Raw genomic sequence first — 16,464 nt, 5'->3', positions numbered from 1 at the left:
CAGCTGATTGAAAACTGTAATTCCAACACCAGTTATCAGAGACGTGTACCAGTAACCGCCACATTAGTTTCATTATTGTCTATCCCGAGAGTAACAAGTTGAAATGAAGTCACATGCACACACTTATGTACTCTGTTGATATGATGCTTACAAGGGCTTGCAAGCATCGAGTAAGTCACACCATTGCCTCACCCATAAGAAAGCATAGCCATGTTCTGACCAAAACTCACCTTACTGTTCTTCCAATGCCTTTACTATAACAAAGCATGACCTCAGAAAATACGTTTTTAGCACTTTCAGGAAGAGACCGAGGATAATTTAGCTCTAGTAAGCTGCATGGAAATTGCGGCAAATTGCCAGAGAGAGGCAGGAACTACCTACCATTAACGCCTACTTTGTGGCTATCACAGCTCCCAAACTATCATCCTCCAGTCTCCATAAAGGCCCAATTATTTTTGGAAGAAGCCTCTTTCCTTCAAGTTTGGCCACCTGGTGTTTCCTAGTTGCTATTCCAAAAACTTCTTGTAAACAACCGTTTACACCACTTCATCAAACCTCTGATACAGCATGACAGAGAAACAACCCATTTAAAACAAAAGACAATTAAACTTTGGAGGAATCTCCTCGAGGCACTCAAGTTCAACTTCAGAGCACCCTATTTAGAAAAATACATGCTAGGTAAAAAGACTGCATATAAAAGCCTTCTTTACCTCTGTGACCGCTTATCAAGAAAGGCTACAAGCAGATGGAGATAGGAGGCTAAAATGAGCATGCCTAAGACAACATGAATTAGACGAGTCACAATTAGAGGTCCTTCGTGCCATGACATTTGGTCCGAGGTTCAAAATTAAAGTGCATCTATGCTAATTTGCATACTCCAGTTCTTGATGTCCCCCAACACAGAACAATTCTCATTTCAGGAAGACTGATGCTGGGTCTTTATTCAGACGTCATTATTTTTGTCATAGCGTATGTAAGCTAACACAAGTTGAATAATTGCATGCATAAATGGACCTAATTAACCATTTAAAAACACTGCCAATTAAAAAGTAAAAAATAATGAATTATCTTTCTTGTATATTTATTCACTAATTTTTCAAATTCAATCACCTGCTATCTATCCTCATCATTACTGCACAGTAAAATGCATTAAAAAAAACCTCCAGTAATTTGCTCCCTGAAGGATTTTATAGGATACTAAAAATTAGCTTATCGTGCCGGTTGATCAGTTATAACTGCACAGAACAAAGACACACAAAGCCAATGAATCTCAGATTTCTGCTTTAACTGCATATGCTTCCACAGTAAACTTCCCAAAGCTACTATTTTGACAAAGCAATATTAGAAATTATTTGGAAGTGTAGTGGCCACATGAACTGCTACCTTGGTCATACTGTTGGCTCAAAGGCCAGACTCCTTGCTCTGTATTTTACTGTTCTCTCCCAAACTTCCAAAAAAGCAGTCTCCATCTACAGAAGCAAAGACCAAAGAAGAGAGTGGTGATTCCCAGATGACGACAGCGGGTAAGAAGAGACTGAGTATGTGAAAAGAGTCAACAAAGAGAAGATGTAAAAAGCCAGGGTGCAAGAGAGTATCAAGAGGCTTTGGGGAGGGTGGGAAGAGAGGCCTAGAGAGAAGAAAAGGAAGGCAGCTGGACATACAACTGTACCAAGAAGAGCAAGATGCATTTTGTGTAGGTCTGTCCAATGCCCTAGAGATAATCAGAAGAAAGAAGCAAGTTTGCCACATGCTATGAGAAACACTAATGTGCTGCTATTCATCAAAACAGGTATAAAAGGAAATTAGCATCTACTCAAGATGAGCAATTAAATCATTACATTGTTCAAAATCGCACTGCATAACAACAACAACAAAATTAATGTTTCAGTCAGACATCTGAAGACCACCATGCAAGCACTAATACAAAAGCAAGTAACTATCCAAATGAACCTAGACAGGCATTTGCTATACAGTGGATCCATACTGAGTAACTATAGACACAAACTAAGTTTAATAAACACTAACCTTGAACAGCCAACAGCCTAGAAAGTTTCACTTCTAGGATGTTTTTCTTGAGTCCGTTCTCAAAATTTACCATTATGCTTAACTATGTCTACTATACTGCTAAAACTAAAGCAGTTTTAGTTGCAACTAAACTGCAACTAAAGTTGCATTTAAAAAAAAAAAATCGGGTAAGATTTGACTAAATGTGATCAAATTACTGACTCCCAAGAAGCAGGGCATCTGCTAGAAAAGCAATACGATAATAGTCAATATCAAAAACATACGCAGACAAACTGAAAAACTGAGCACATAAGCTAACTAGCACATAAGCTAGTTAGCTAATAACTAGCACATAAGCTAACGTAGCGCTAGGAAAGGTCTCACTTTGGTGACATGCAGAGATTACTGTATTTCTCTTACTGAACAGTAATGCCTAGGTAGCTGCCATAACAATTGCCAAATGAAAAAATTACAGCATTCACGTTTACACACAATTATTTAATTACAGCAAGAAACCGAGACAAATATTCAACCAACGTGATTTCTTTTCGGTAGTTATGTTTACTTTACAAGATGTAAGAAAGGCTTTGTGAAAACAGAAGAAGGAACCTGTATAAACGTATCCTCATTGTCTCCATACAGGTTCCAGGCTGAAGCCAAACTGAAGACATCTCAAAACTGCTCTCAACTGCAACCATTTTTTAATAAGAAAAACTGAGCTCTCCCCAAGAGCGACACTCATAGCAAAGTTTAAAACTAGTGTGTGCTAGTGAAATCTTGCATTAAAGTAATTCTCTTCACAAAACTTACAATTATAAAGTGGAATATCAAATAAAACCACTGTTTAAAAGCATATTTTCTGGTCTACAAGCCTTGCATTGAGCTTGCTCGAATGAAAAGTCAACAAGCAAAGTTTACAAACTTCGCAGAGTTACAAACAGTTTTAGTGGTAATGACTAAGTTAATACAAATATACATTGGTTGCATAACGTTACACCTAGAACTTAAGCCTCTCTAAGTCACTGGTTCCAGTGAAAGGCCTTTATCCACACGGTACAAGCTATTTATCTGGCTGAGCTCCAGCTTCTGAGATCAAAAGATTTTTTTTTTTTTTAAAGTTTTGTTTCTAAGCTTTTTTTTTTTTAAGCTTTGTTTCTGACCTAATTTTAAACAAATTTCTAGGTCCAATGATACAAGACTCAGGAGTTTTCTTACAGTTCTTTTAAAGACAGTGGCAACTGTTCTGATGAGTATGCTACTACTTTGCCAGCAAAATACATTTCTTAAAGAAAACAAACAAAAATCCCTGAAAGCACCTTAACAAGCTACCTTCACTTTTCCCACTTAGCAAAAGGGAAGCTGAGGTACAAGGAGCTTGTCCAGGATCCAATCTCTGTGTGCTATCCTGTTTGCCACAGTGCCGCCTCCACTGAATTACTGTTAAGATTTCAATGTGCAATTTAAATATATAGCTATTGAAAAATATTTCACCAGTAGGTATATAGGAAAGTAACTTACCACAGGGCTAATATCAAATCACAGCAGTGGTAAATGAAGTCCACTGTCATCATCATTCTACTGAGTAAGTACAAAACCTTTCAGAATCACTAAAGGCATACACTCCTACACATTGGATATTACTGCATCTGCTGACTTCCTTCGAAATCTACTTTGTTAACAGCATTAACTTAGTATAACGTAAGACCTGGCAGCCACAGGCCCAGTTTGTAAAAATATTTCTTTTAGCCTTTTGCAGAGAAAGCCTGAAACTGAGTTTATTTGTCATTCTCAGCATAATGCATTACATCTGCAGATAAAAAAAAAAAGGATTATGCATTTTTCCAAAGCATTATGTAAAAGTCTGTGCTTGTTGACACAGAAAACTGATGGCTGCCCTTCTTAATTACTGAATATTCCTGACTTCGTATCTCCAAATTTTCCTCACTATATTCCATCTCTGCTCCCCAATTTGCTGTTGATCATACAAAATCCCACTAATCTCAGCAATAATCCAAGTAAACTCAGAAATTGCCTACAGCCAAGCAAACTGCAGGTCTCTGGAAATGAGTCAAAATATGGAATATTAGAGGAATTTCAAAATGAACTGTGTTTTAATAAAAACATTGATAGCAGTGCCAAATGCTGTACTACACTCACTCCATGTCAGACCAGGTAGTTTTTGGGTTGTGAGCCAAACAAGAAATGAAACCAACTACATACAATATGTTGTTAGAAATACACAGACTGTAAAATTACTTGCTTTTCCTATTGTAACTACAGTATTCTCAGTAATTGTATGTAATTACATGTACTAGATTGTAAAAATTACTTGTTGGTTTGTTGTGGGTTTTGGTTTGTTTTTCCCCTCTCATTTTTGGGGTACTTTTAAACGCTTCATTGGAAGGCCAACCAGCTGGTTTGGAAGTTGTGATATTGTAGGAGAATGAATTTAAGTGACCATCTCTTAGTTTTGCTTACATACCTTAAGTGTTGGATCCAAAATAAATGAGTAAGAATGAAAATCAGACATGAGAGTGGACAACAGCAACATACCTTTTCTTACAAGTTGCTGAAGTTTTAGGCAAATAAATTGTTTACCAGCAGAAGCTTCAAAATTATTTTGAATTAACATATGCTTTTGTCCAGTCTGATGAGGAAAATGTATCATAGACAGACTTGCTTTTACATCTGTAACAAAACATACCTGTCCCAGTCAAAAGTCCAGCACTCTTCTTTCGTGCATAAGCGCGTAAGTGGTTGGACAGGCTAACAGCACTTGTAAACGTCGTATTGCAATGCACACACGTTCTAAGCTTCACAGGCATACCTATCATTCAAAAGAAAACTATAATCCAGTTCTCTCTTCAAAAAATGAAATTCTCAAAGCGTTGTAAAAAGTTTTCTGCAATAAAGATGGTTTAAAATATATTCACTGCATTGACGCAATTGTTTAGTATATTAGAAGGATCCAAGTTAACCGTTATTAGTTTTCCATGTAGTGCTTTAAGCCAAACCATGTTATTTGAAAAAGAACAGAAAGGAGGCAACTTGAGCCCATTAGGCTACTCTGCATTTAATACCTACTATCAAGTTCCTACAGATCTCCACATTATGAAGCTCTAATCGCAAAATACAATCCTGCAATTTGAACAGCACAATTCTGTTGAGAAATTTCAGAGCTTGCAACATTTCCAATGAAGAGGATTTTAAAAGTCTAGTTGACAAAGTGGTAATTAAAAGTGTTTTACCCATAAGACAGAAGAGCTCGATACTAAATTAGGCTGCTGTTGAAGGCTCAGAGAAAAAGGTGGTAAAACACACCACTGAACAGCTGTTAGACAAAACATTTTGTTCAGTGCATTTTCTGTTCATTACTTTAGATGCGCAATAGATAATGAAAGTTAATGATTTGAAGTTTTTTTGCTAAAATCTTTGTGCTAAATAAATGATCAACAAAGCAACATGCTATTTATCACAGGAAAACAGTGAAACAAAACTGAACTCCTCACTTACCAAAGAAACCATTATAACTTATCCCCTGCTCAACTTCACCATAGTGTTTCTCCCTTCACTTTACCAAAGATATATTGTTTCGGTCAACTAATAGTTCAAGTTCTCTACTAATAAATTCTTAGAAGAATAAATATAAAAGCTAAAACTACTCAGCTGGAAAGCCTCTGTTTGCAGGAAAGAAAGAATCCTATTCTCCAGCAGCCCACAGAAGACATGCTGTTTTTTCAGGCAAGTTACAGAAGAAGAACACCTGGTTGGTAAAAACCTTTTTAGAAACTAAAACCAGAATTAGAAATATTTGCCTTTTTAGGAAAACCAGAAGAATTTCAACTGGATGTTAAATATTTTCTTATTAACTCAACTGGCACAGTGCGTTAGTTGTCAAATTCTGTTACCTCAGCCACAGATAATTATAGGGCTCCATTCGTAACTGTTAGTACTATGCAAGCATATGTTTATTTTTACCTGGTTGTTCGTCACAACCAAACAGGTGCTACCTAGTATTCAGCAGTAAATATTAAACAGAAAGCAATACACAGTGTCAGGTTTGGCAAGCTATTCCTTTAGCGTTGTTTTTCAAATCATTAAGCCTGTCAAAGATACACTTCCTCTATTAAGCAATCTCCTGTCTTAAAGGACAACCACAGACGTCCAGAAGACATTAAATGTAATTCTGTTCCACCTCTACTATGTCATTTTAGAAAGCCACCTTTGTTAAGAAATTGATTGCCACACTTTTGTAGTCCCCTAAAAGAACGTCTGAGCACATCGGATTGTTGTTGTTATTTGTTTAAAGGAAGACAAGAATATAGGTGAAAAAGTACTAGGCACTGCCAGTTTTACTAACCTGCAAAGAAAACCAACAGAACCAAAAAAAGTCAGGGGTATAAAAATAAGATGCTGTTCCTCAACCTAAAGAACCCTGCAGCATTATAAGGTGGTGTCCAAACAAGAAACAGGTAAATGCAAGCTCTACATACACATTAAAAAGGATGTTGTAAGAATTCCCCAAGACTAGAAATAACTCTTCTGTGACAAGTAGGTTAAAAACATCACTCTAAAAACCTGCTCTATTAGTATACAGAGTATCTAGGAAGTTGATTATAGAATTGTTTCATTAGCACAATTCTCAGTGGAGGGGCCGTATCGGTCAGGGGCTGTGCCTTAGAAACCTGCTGGCTACAACTAGATTCCAACAAAGCTTGAACCAGCACAGGTCTTCACTCAGGATAGACAGGCCCTAAGCAAGCATCAGTTTCTCACAGCAGCCACAATTTTGAAACAAACAAGAATTCATCTATGTTGTAAGAGTATGTTTGCCTAAAACCATCCAAGTTAGTTGACAGTGATTCACCAATTTGGAATATTATGCATTTATAATGGTATCAACAGTTCTGTTAGTTTGAGCAAATGCTGCTTTGCACAAACCTCAAAGATTTAAATGAAGTCGTTCCCAAACCAGCTGTTTTAATGCCCAGAAACAGGGTTACAAGCCCAAACATTTCAGAACTGTTAGTCTACCAAATACGCATGGACACTTCAACTTGTTATTGCAGGATGTGTTGTCTTCCTTACTGAAGCTCATTTTGTGTCCGCTTTGAATTTTTATGCCCAGCCATATGCAGAACAGGAACTATGTTCCATGCAAAAACCCCTCAGTGCTGCTGAGGGGTTTTTTCACTTTAGGAAAAACATGTCAGAAAAATTTGCTGTGCTACCTCTCGCAGTCAGTGTCCTCTGGAAATGAAACAAGAATTAAATGAACAGAATCCCAAATAAAATACTCTGCACTTGTACATTTTCTATGAATTAAAGGATTCTTTGGACATGTTGTCAAGACAGCTAGAAACATCTTCTTACCTGACTGCATAGTCAAGTCCATTTTTTGTGGCTGATACATCAATGGACTGTCTTCATTTAATGGAAGAACACATTTCTGAACAAACCTCTTTCTTGCAGTTTGATTATGAATCTTTTGAGAAGAAGTATCAGGATTCCTTTCTTCTCCTAACCTCTTATTTTTCAGGAGTTCTATCAGTGTAAGTGACTGATTTTTTCTCTCATCATGTAGTACTGCTTTTGTTTCATCACATTCATTTAGGAAACTCAGCCCTTCTTCCTCCGATGCAGACACAGATGTATCTTCAGTCTTTAGGCCATTATGGTATGCTTCAAGAGGTATAACATTCTGAGACAAAAAGTCATCATTTGATGCAAATTTCTGAGCAACAAACGGTCTGGGAATAATGCGGCGGCTGTTCAAAGCCTTTAGGATTTTTTCATACTTCTCTTCGTTTTGCATCATCTCATTCAGAACGCAGATCGGAGACTTGTGTGCGTCCCACTTGGTTTTGCCAAGCCTCTTCAGGTGTCCTCGCACATGATTAGACAATCCAATTTTAGTATCGAACCAGCCTCCACAGAGCTGACACGTATGCTCAGAGGAAGTTTCAGATTTCTCAATCGCTACAAAGAAAATAGTTTTCATGGTTTTTGACAATTACATACAGTTAAACATTACAATAGCAAATCACAAGGACAAGAGAGGCTTTACAACAAGGTAAAGCAAGTCTTGTTTAGTGCTCAATAAATCCCTTTGTCCCCTTTACTTCGTACCCAAATTAAAACAAAAACAAAAAACCAACTTACCTTTTCTAACACGTTTAACAGGAGCTCCTGTTCCAGTTCGTTTAAAATGTTGCATTTTGTCACTTGTTGCTATCTGTTCTGGTGAAACAACATGACGGGCTTCATAGCTTAGTCCAGCTCTGTGAAGATGTCCTCTGACATGATTGGACAATCCAACACCTGTTTCAAAGGTTGCTGGACAGTATGGGCAGGACTTCTTTTCAAGCGACAAATCAGTCCAGTGGAAAACTGAGTTATGCTTTGGCAATGCTGATCCTACATTTTCTAAATTCTGAGGATCATGCAAGTCATGCAGGAAGTTACTACCCTCAGCATCTTCATAATACTCAAAATAAAAGCCATCATTCTGCTCATAGCTAAGTGAAGATTTATCACCAGCTTCATGATCTTCCATTTTACCTTTGAATATGGGGAATAGGTTTACATGCTCCTGATTAATATCACTGTAAGATTCATCCTCCACAGACTGTGTAGTGTAATCACATAGTTCAACATTATCCCATGAACTTTCATCCTCCGTTTCATAGCTGTCTTTTTTTTCAGCAGAGTTAAGTTTCTGTAAAACAACAACAGTCATTTTATGCAGAAAATCTGGATAGCAATCCAAATCATCTCCTGTAACAGAGCCTTCCCTCTTGGATTCTTTAACCACTCTTTTTACAGCTACATGCCTACGATCTTTACAGCCTTCTGCCCTTTTGCAATCAAGATTATTTGAATCCATGACAAAACAATTATTACGGGGACTACTTGATGAAGAAAATAAATGTAAAGAACTGATAGAGTTGGACTCTTCCTTTTTTAAATGCAAAGGATAAGAGTCACTAGATTTTTTAATCATCCTGTAGTTTTCATATTTGTGTCTATATAAATAATTACTGCTTGTTTTGACACTAGCTTTCTGCTTTGCTGCTTGATGAAAACATTTAGGTTTCTGGTCAATGCTATTTCTAATCAAAACAGTCTTGTTTGTAGAATTTAGATTGCACACACTTACAGATGACTGTGAAATGCTTTTCCGAGCCTTCTGTATCCTGTAGGGTCTCTTGTGAAGTTTTGCGAAGTTACTGGACTGTGAAGTAGAGCCAAATGATCTTTTTACATCCTGTTTTAAAACAGAGTTCTTTGGAAAAGTAGAAGATTGTTTGATCAACTGTTTCGTCCTGCTACCAAAATCTAAAGATTCTTCTATTATGGTGCCTTTTCTTTTTTCTAGTCTAAGATGGCTACCAAAGGGATCAATGCATGATGCTGGGTGCAAATATTCCATGTGTTTTTTTAAAATGCTTCTAGCTGAAGTAGTAAATGGACACATCTTACACATATATGTCGATGACTTTTTTGAGGATCCTAAATACGGATCTTTCAAGGATGCCTTTTTCTGTGTTTTCCTCTGGGACATGTCGCTACCGATAATTGAACATTTGACTACTGCTCCATGAGCGATCCCTCGATGGCATTCCAGTTCATTTTCTGTCACAGCCATGAAATTGCATTCCTCACAGCAATAATATCTTTTATCTTTTTCATGGGTCTTTGCATGCTGCACAAACGTTTTGGGACAATTGGTACCAAATACACACTGTGGGCACTGTAAGCGTGCACTCCTACCCTCATCCTGAAGTTCTTTCAGCTCACGGATTTCTTCCATCAGTTTCTGCCTTCTTTCCTGGTGAATTATCATATGTTTAAGAAGTGAATTACGATCTCGAAATGTCCTTCCACATTCCCTACATGCATAGGGCCTGGGGACATTGAGATGTCGGAAATGACTGTTCCCATCTAAATGGTACATCATATGCCTATGCAGATGTTTCTTCTCCCTAAAATTCACATTGCACTTTGTACATGGATAAAATGATGGTTCATCAGTACTGAAAGTAGATGGCGATTCAGAATCATTCTGTTCACATTTATTTTTTAATGTATTGGAAAGAAAAGTGCTAGTGTGAACAGGAGAAGTATCTTCTGCACAGTTACTAGTGGGACTATAAATGAGCTGCTGGATAGCATCAACAGCTTCCAGCTCTTCATCTGTGGATTCAGGCTTTACTTTACTCAATGAGTATTTTTGTGGTTCTACTATTTGTAGCTCCTCATTCTGCTCTAAGAAGTCAACATTTAATAGTTTTGATTTACTGGGAATACAACTGGTATCACCAAAACAGTCTTCAGTATAGCGTGTTATTTTACTAACATCCATTTTCCTTTTTCGCTTTTTCTCTAAGCCTACTTTACAGTGAATGGGAGACTTCTCTATCGTTTCTTCATTTGTCATAAGAAACTGTATAAACTCTTTTTGTGGATCCCAGCTGGGATCACATCCCGATCTAAAACCACCTGTACCTGAGGAAATGCCTGTTAATGTATCGACACAATCATCTTTTACTAGTAAATTTTTATCATCCTCACAAACTTCTACTTGGCCTACTAAAGTGCTGTCTACACTATTTCCTACTGATTTCTGTGAATCACAACCAATTGAAGCAGAGGTAGGTAGATTTTTAATGGAATGAGTCAGGTTCTTAGCGTGTGCTACATCAGGTAACAAAAATAAAACTTGGTGCTGATTTGATTTCTGCGTTGTACTCTTTGCAGGCAGCTGAAGATCATGAACCACTGTCAAAGTTGAGCAGGAATCTGTGTGATGAGCTACAGGCTGTCCAGTGGTTAATGAAACACTGCCTTTATTCATAATGGAAGTCTTAGTTGAGGTGGAGTGTGAAACTGGTCCATTAACAGCAGTTCCTCTAGACAAGATAAAGTTTTCGCTAGAAACAGTAGGAGCACCAGTGTGTATAAATAGCGAAGTCTGGCCTCCACTTAAGGCTTTTTCAGATCTGTCCCTTGATAGCTCCTCAGGCAGAGTCAATGTATTGTTCTTCTGAAATGACGTGTCGCTCTCTTGTGGTTTAGGAATGCCACCTTCTTCCTCAGATATGAAATTATCATCACACAGGATTTCTTCTTCTTCTTTAGCACCAGTGACTTCAGTATTTATCTCTAAATCATCCATATTGCTGGTCTGTCCATTCAGTACATTTATACTAAAAAACAAAGAAGAAAAGAATCAGGCAATCACAGAAATAAATAATGGCAAATTTAAGTTACAGTTTTCTTCAGGATCACCCTTCTTCACACTGTAATCTAAAAACATGTTTTGAACTTGTTAATTTTTTTTTTATTTAGGATATTCAAGACATGTTTAAAATTAATAAATGAAGCAATTAAAAAAATTATACTTTTTTGCTATGCAGTATTACTAACCATACAGCAAACTAGTCACTGCCCAGTATCCCAGTTCAAAAAAGCCTGACCACCTACCTACAAGCAAGACGGGGGAAATTAGATTGTCAAAACCTGTGCAAATACATTCTGCATGTACATTAACATAAACACAGAGTTCATCTTTAGTTGTTTTCCAGAAGTAAAACAAGTTAGGAGTAAAGACCACCCAGACATCTGCTAGTCATTTTAGTGATTATTTAAAAAAAACAAAACAAACCAAAACATACTTCCCTTTAGCACCTAGGAAACTAAAATAATCTTTATGTATCTCAAGGTATCACTTTTTTCAAAGTGCTTGTATACAACTGACCTGATGTTACACAGAAGCCTACAGAAGTGTTTACTTTGGTATTAAAGGAGAACACACAGTTAAGCTGATTTTGAACATCTGATTACTGATGGAGACATAGCAAAGGATCAAATTCACTGAAGAAATTAAATGTCTCCCCATTCCCTTCTTACAAAAGGACTCTCCTTGCTTTAAAATAAATACATCAGATTCTGCTTATGTTATAAGGCCTTTTAAAATGATAAGCAAATAAAATAGCATCTTCTCAAAGATGAAAAAAACCCACAATTAGAAGGAAACATTTAATTAGGATTTACCTACCAGAGAAAATCACCATGTTGAATCCAGAGCATGACAATAATAGTATCTACTAGTACAGAGAAGAACTACATAATAATTCCCTCTGGGAGGCCTTGTGTACATAAATATGTCTTTCTACAAGTGACTTTCATTCATACACAAAATCGTCTGCCCAATGCTTAGTGAGCACAAAGGAGTTGCTACACGTGAAAATCAGTGTGGAATAAACAGCAGTGTGAACTTAAGTCTACCGTGGCATTTACCCCTTATATGGGTCCTCAGAACACAGTAAGCATAAGGCATTAAAACACTCATCTAGATGCCGGAAACATTTATCTATATTTTACAGAAATCACATATTTTACCCTTAAAGGATGCTATTCGCTTTGATCTTTTGGGGGATTTGAGTCCTGCCATCACATACGTAGTTTCAGTTACTAATTAACATTTTGAATAGAGCTCAATTAAAAGGAGTCATTACCTAGACTCTTTGAATTAAGATGTTATAACTCACAACTAATATCCATGGCTCCCTGCAATGGTCCTTCATCGAAATCAAGGAAGACCACGCTTGACATCCTTTTTTCCTAAGGAGAGAAAACAACCTGGTTAAATGACATCACTTTCATCTTTATACGTCGCACTCTAAAATGAGTCCAGCATTTCTATTAGTTTTTCAATTCAACATTATGATAGCTATCCACACAATTCAAAGCTAGCTACGACCTCATCGAAAGTCTCTGTTATTGTGCTTGTTTTGTTTCAAATCGGCAAAAGGACAAAACAAATACTTGAACCTCCTTTAAGTTTGTGAAGAACAAACCTTAATGTAATATGACTTATTTACTATTTGGAAGATAAAAGTAACTATATTTGGAGTAGAAATACAATGAAAAAATTCTGCCATTAAAAAAGCGTTTCCTTGCTACTCAATCATTGAACTAGCCAATTTAGAAATACAGCAACACTCTGTCAGGCACATAATAAATGCTTGAAGTGTATGAAATATTCTATTGTATTATTTATCTATAACATAACTTTATGCAAATGTTCTACTAGACACCCCAGTTTCTCATCTTCCCATTTCTCAGATTTTTGCATTTCTTCGCTGTTGTGAGATGGGTAATTTTCCACCACAATAAAGACTTCCAATAAGATCACATTCAAAGCTATCACCCTAAAATGGTGATAATGCACCACCCAGCAGGAGTCTTTACATCACATACACAAGTTAGAAACGGGCAGTGCAAACATGCACTAAGAATCAGTAATGCAAAAGTCAATTAAAAGAAGTGAAACCTCCAAGGATGCACAACAGCTCCAACAATTTTACAACTGAATAGGGTAACCTTCATATAGCATTAGGCAGCAGAGTATAAAAAAGTTCACAAAAAGTTTAGAAGAAATTTAGTAAGCCAATTTTACGTGAAAGATGTGCGTTTTCCTCATTTTATTACTGCAGAGGTAGACAAATGTATGCTCAGTCAATTTGAGAGCCTACATTAGCTTTTCTCAACAGGAAGCAACGTTGCTAACGAAGTGGTAAATTCAGTGTTAATGAGTGGCTTCACTGTTACCACCTCTGAGGTAAAACCTTCCATGTTCCAAGTTCCACCCATCTGTTCTGGTGTGAGGGGTTCAGAGGAAGAACAGACGCTTCCCATTTAAAGCAACTTCATCGGTACCCCCCGAACAGCAGGGAGGCAAACTGAGAATATCGTGTCTGCTTGGAGATTGCAATCCTCATTATCAGAATGGCTCCTGAAAACTTTTCACAGGTTTACGTGATGAAGACAAAACCATGTGGCTCTATACTGACACTAAATCTTAGTGTTAAAGCTTAAGTTAAAAAGGTGGCTAGGGCACCACACGATCACCTTTAAACTGAGACTCTGGTCTTCAGAGTTATCATGAGCAATATCTAAAACATTACACTGTGCAATCTTGTAAGAGACTCCTTTCAATATTGTGTATTTATGGAGATTGTGAACTATTCCATATGGATCTGATTAGAAGTCTTCTATGGTAATACAGCTGTCCCTACAGATTTCAGTCTTTGAATCAAGGCTGAAATGCCTACTGTATCAATAATATTGCTGTTACATTTTAATAATTTTCTGCTAATTATCACATTTTTCCCAGCTATCAGGGTGGTACAATTCACTATTTTACATGCAGGACAACAACAAGAAAGTTAACAGTTTAACAGCGTGGTATTAAAGAAAACATATATCTTTCTAAATCACAGGAATTTAGAGTCTTGTGATGACACTGAGCCAAGATGCAATATTTCATTTACATTACCTACTCCATGTGTAGAAATTTATGCAGAAACAATGATAGGTCTAACTAGACCCATGCAAGAAAACATTCCATGTAATGCCATTGTTTTTGGGGAAATGTTATCATCTAACTTGTACCATTCAGGAAGCGCAACACCCAAACTGAAACACTACCTGATCTGAACACTCTGGGTAAAAAAAGAGAAAAATCAATCATTGTAACAACTAAGATGTAACCAAGGTTTTGCATACTCTTTGCATATTTCCATCCCAGTTTTGAAGTTATCTTCTCTATACCGTATCAGAAATACACTAAGTAAGGACTAATAATTTGTGTATTTGAAAAATTAAACACTGAGGTCAAACTTTAAATTTGCTGCCAATAGTGCTTGTTATATCCTCTACCAGGGCAAACACTATACAGTTGAAGTAATTTTTATTTAAGCACATAGTGCAATATACCTAGGAGATAGGTAAGTGTAAAAATGGCAATGCTCAAAAAGCCTACACAAGAAAAGCCTACACAATCCCAGGCTCATACCTTTGAAACACACGCTTTATCTAAAAGGCTAGACCAAATTCAATTCAATTATTTCCATTAAGCCTAGAATGACTGTAGTGCAGTTAACAGTGTTATTCCTGGTTTACATGATACACTATTTATTCTATAGAAATTATTTCATATTCAAAAGTAGAAAACAACCAATTACTTAGCCAACTAAGCCACATTCCACCCGTTTAATTAAGTACTTTTAAATTTACATAATATTTCATAGTTTTTCTTCATAAAATATCAGTTTTTAAAATCATAATGAGTTCTGCAGATATGGCTGCCTGTGGCCAGATAGTCTACTCATTAACAAAGTGTAAGGTCAGATCTATCTTCAAACTGACAGATCATAATTTAAATGCCTTAAGCTAATCTTATTGTCTCAAAAATCTTGAACATCAGTATTTTTGCAAACTATCAGCACTTGCTATAACACCCTTACTACACTACATCTTGAGGTTACTACAGAAGAAATGAGGTGATAATTGCATATTAACATAATTATTCGGTAATCCCTCTGAGCAAGCTTCCTAGGTCACTCAGTAATTCAGATTAGATGCAACCTTCCTGTCATCAGATCTATGCTGTCCACTTTCTGTTCATTAATAATTCCTTTTGATAGGAATGTACTTAATTCCATTGTTCTATGTACATTTTAAATTGTATTTATTACCAGTAGGTTTACGACATTTCCAAGTTCTTATTTCATAATTACAACCTTCGCTATGTAATAGGGTCACACACCAAATTAAGAGTACTGCCTTCATGCAATGCTAGTTCATTAAAGCTTACACTCCAGTGCTAAGTGTACTACGCTGTTGCCTACTAGCAGTTGTAGTTAGAGATTTGTCAGTTTCTGTTACAAAACCCACGTTATTTTACAAGGATTTACAATAGATTTGAAAGCACATTGGAGCTGAAAAATTAAAACGGAAGAATTTGGTTGAGTTTCTGAAAAGCATGAAGTGCTTTTGTGTGTTTTGATATCAAGTTTAATGAGAAATTCGTAAATATAAGCCAATGAGCTAAAAGCACAGAGCAACTATTAAGTGGCACAAAAACGTAGAAGCCATCTCCTAAATGGATTGAATTTAATCAGCCTAGTTAAAGTAACTGACGAAATACAGTCTTTCAGCAGTGCTGTAATGAAGGCAAAAATATACTTGTCCTGTGCTAAGTAACTCCTCAGAAGTCAACTTCTTTACGCAGATACATGAATAACCAGGACACTCAAGGAATTATTCAAATATTCAAGAGATAGGAAAGGTGTTTCGGGTTTGCACTGTTCACATTTAGATTTTTCTTCAAGACTTTGTTATGTAAATAGAGAAAACTAACAAAAGCTATCATTTTGTCCACAAGCATTCCTGTAATAAAGCTTTCTCAAATCACAGATTATATTAAAGATGATGGAACCAGTGTCACACATTTTTAGGTGTCATGGTTTAACCCCAGCTGGCAACTAAGCCCCACACAGCCGCTCGCTCACTCCTGCCAGTGGGATGGGGGAGAGAATTGGAAAAAAGGTAAAACTCGTGGGTTGAGATAAAGACAATTTAATAGGACAGAAAAGGAAGGGAAAATAATAA

At 36.7% G+C, this 16,464-nt stretch overlaps 1 protein-coding gene across 1 annotated transcript in view; it reads right to left on the bottom strand.

Moving 5' to 3' along the window:
- The window catches only part of ZNF644 (zinc finger protein 644), an 81,323-nt gene that overhangs the window by 5,037 nt on the left and 59,822 nt on the right, over nt 1-16,464 (bottom strand). Inside the window, exons 4-8 of the mRNA XM_009333787.1 lie at nt 12,558-12,630; nt 9,164-11,213; nt 8,167-8,722; nt 7,378-7,983; nt 4,709-4,831 (exon numbers count right to left, since the gene is read on the bottom strand). Of these exons, the coding sequence (XP_009332062.1) occupies nt 4,709-4,831; nt 7,378-7,983; nt 8,167-8,722; nt 9,164-11,182 (3,304 nt within the window). The 5' untranslated portion in view covers nt 11,183-11,213; nt 12,558-12,630. The remainder of the gene's footprint in view (nt 1-4,708; nt 4,832-7,377; nt 7,984-8,166; nt 8,723-9,163; nt 11,214-12,557; nt 12,631-16,464) is intronic.

Source organism: Pygoscelis adeliae, unplaced genomic scaffold, assembly GCF_000699105.1.
Source record: "Pygoscelis adeliae isolate BGI_AS28 unplaced genomic scaffold, ASM69910v1 Scaffold10, whole genome shotgun sequence".
Classification (NCBI taxonomy): Eukaryota; Metazoa; Chordata; class Aves; order Sphenisciformes; family Spheniscidae; genus Pygoscelis; species Pygoscelis adeliae.
This window is presented reverse-complemented; position numbering and strand designations above follow the sequence as displayed.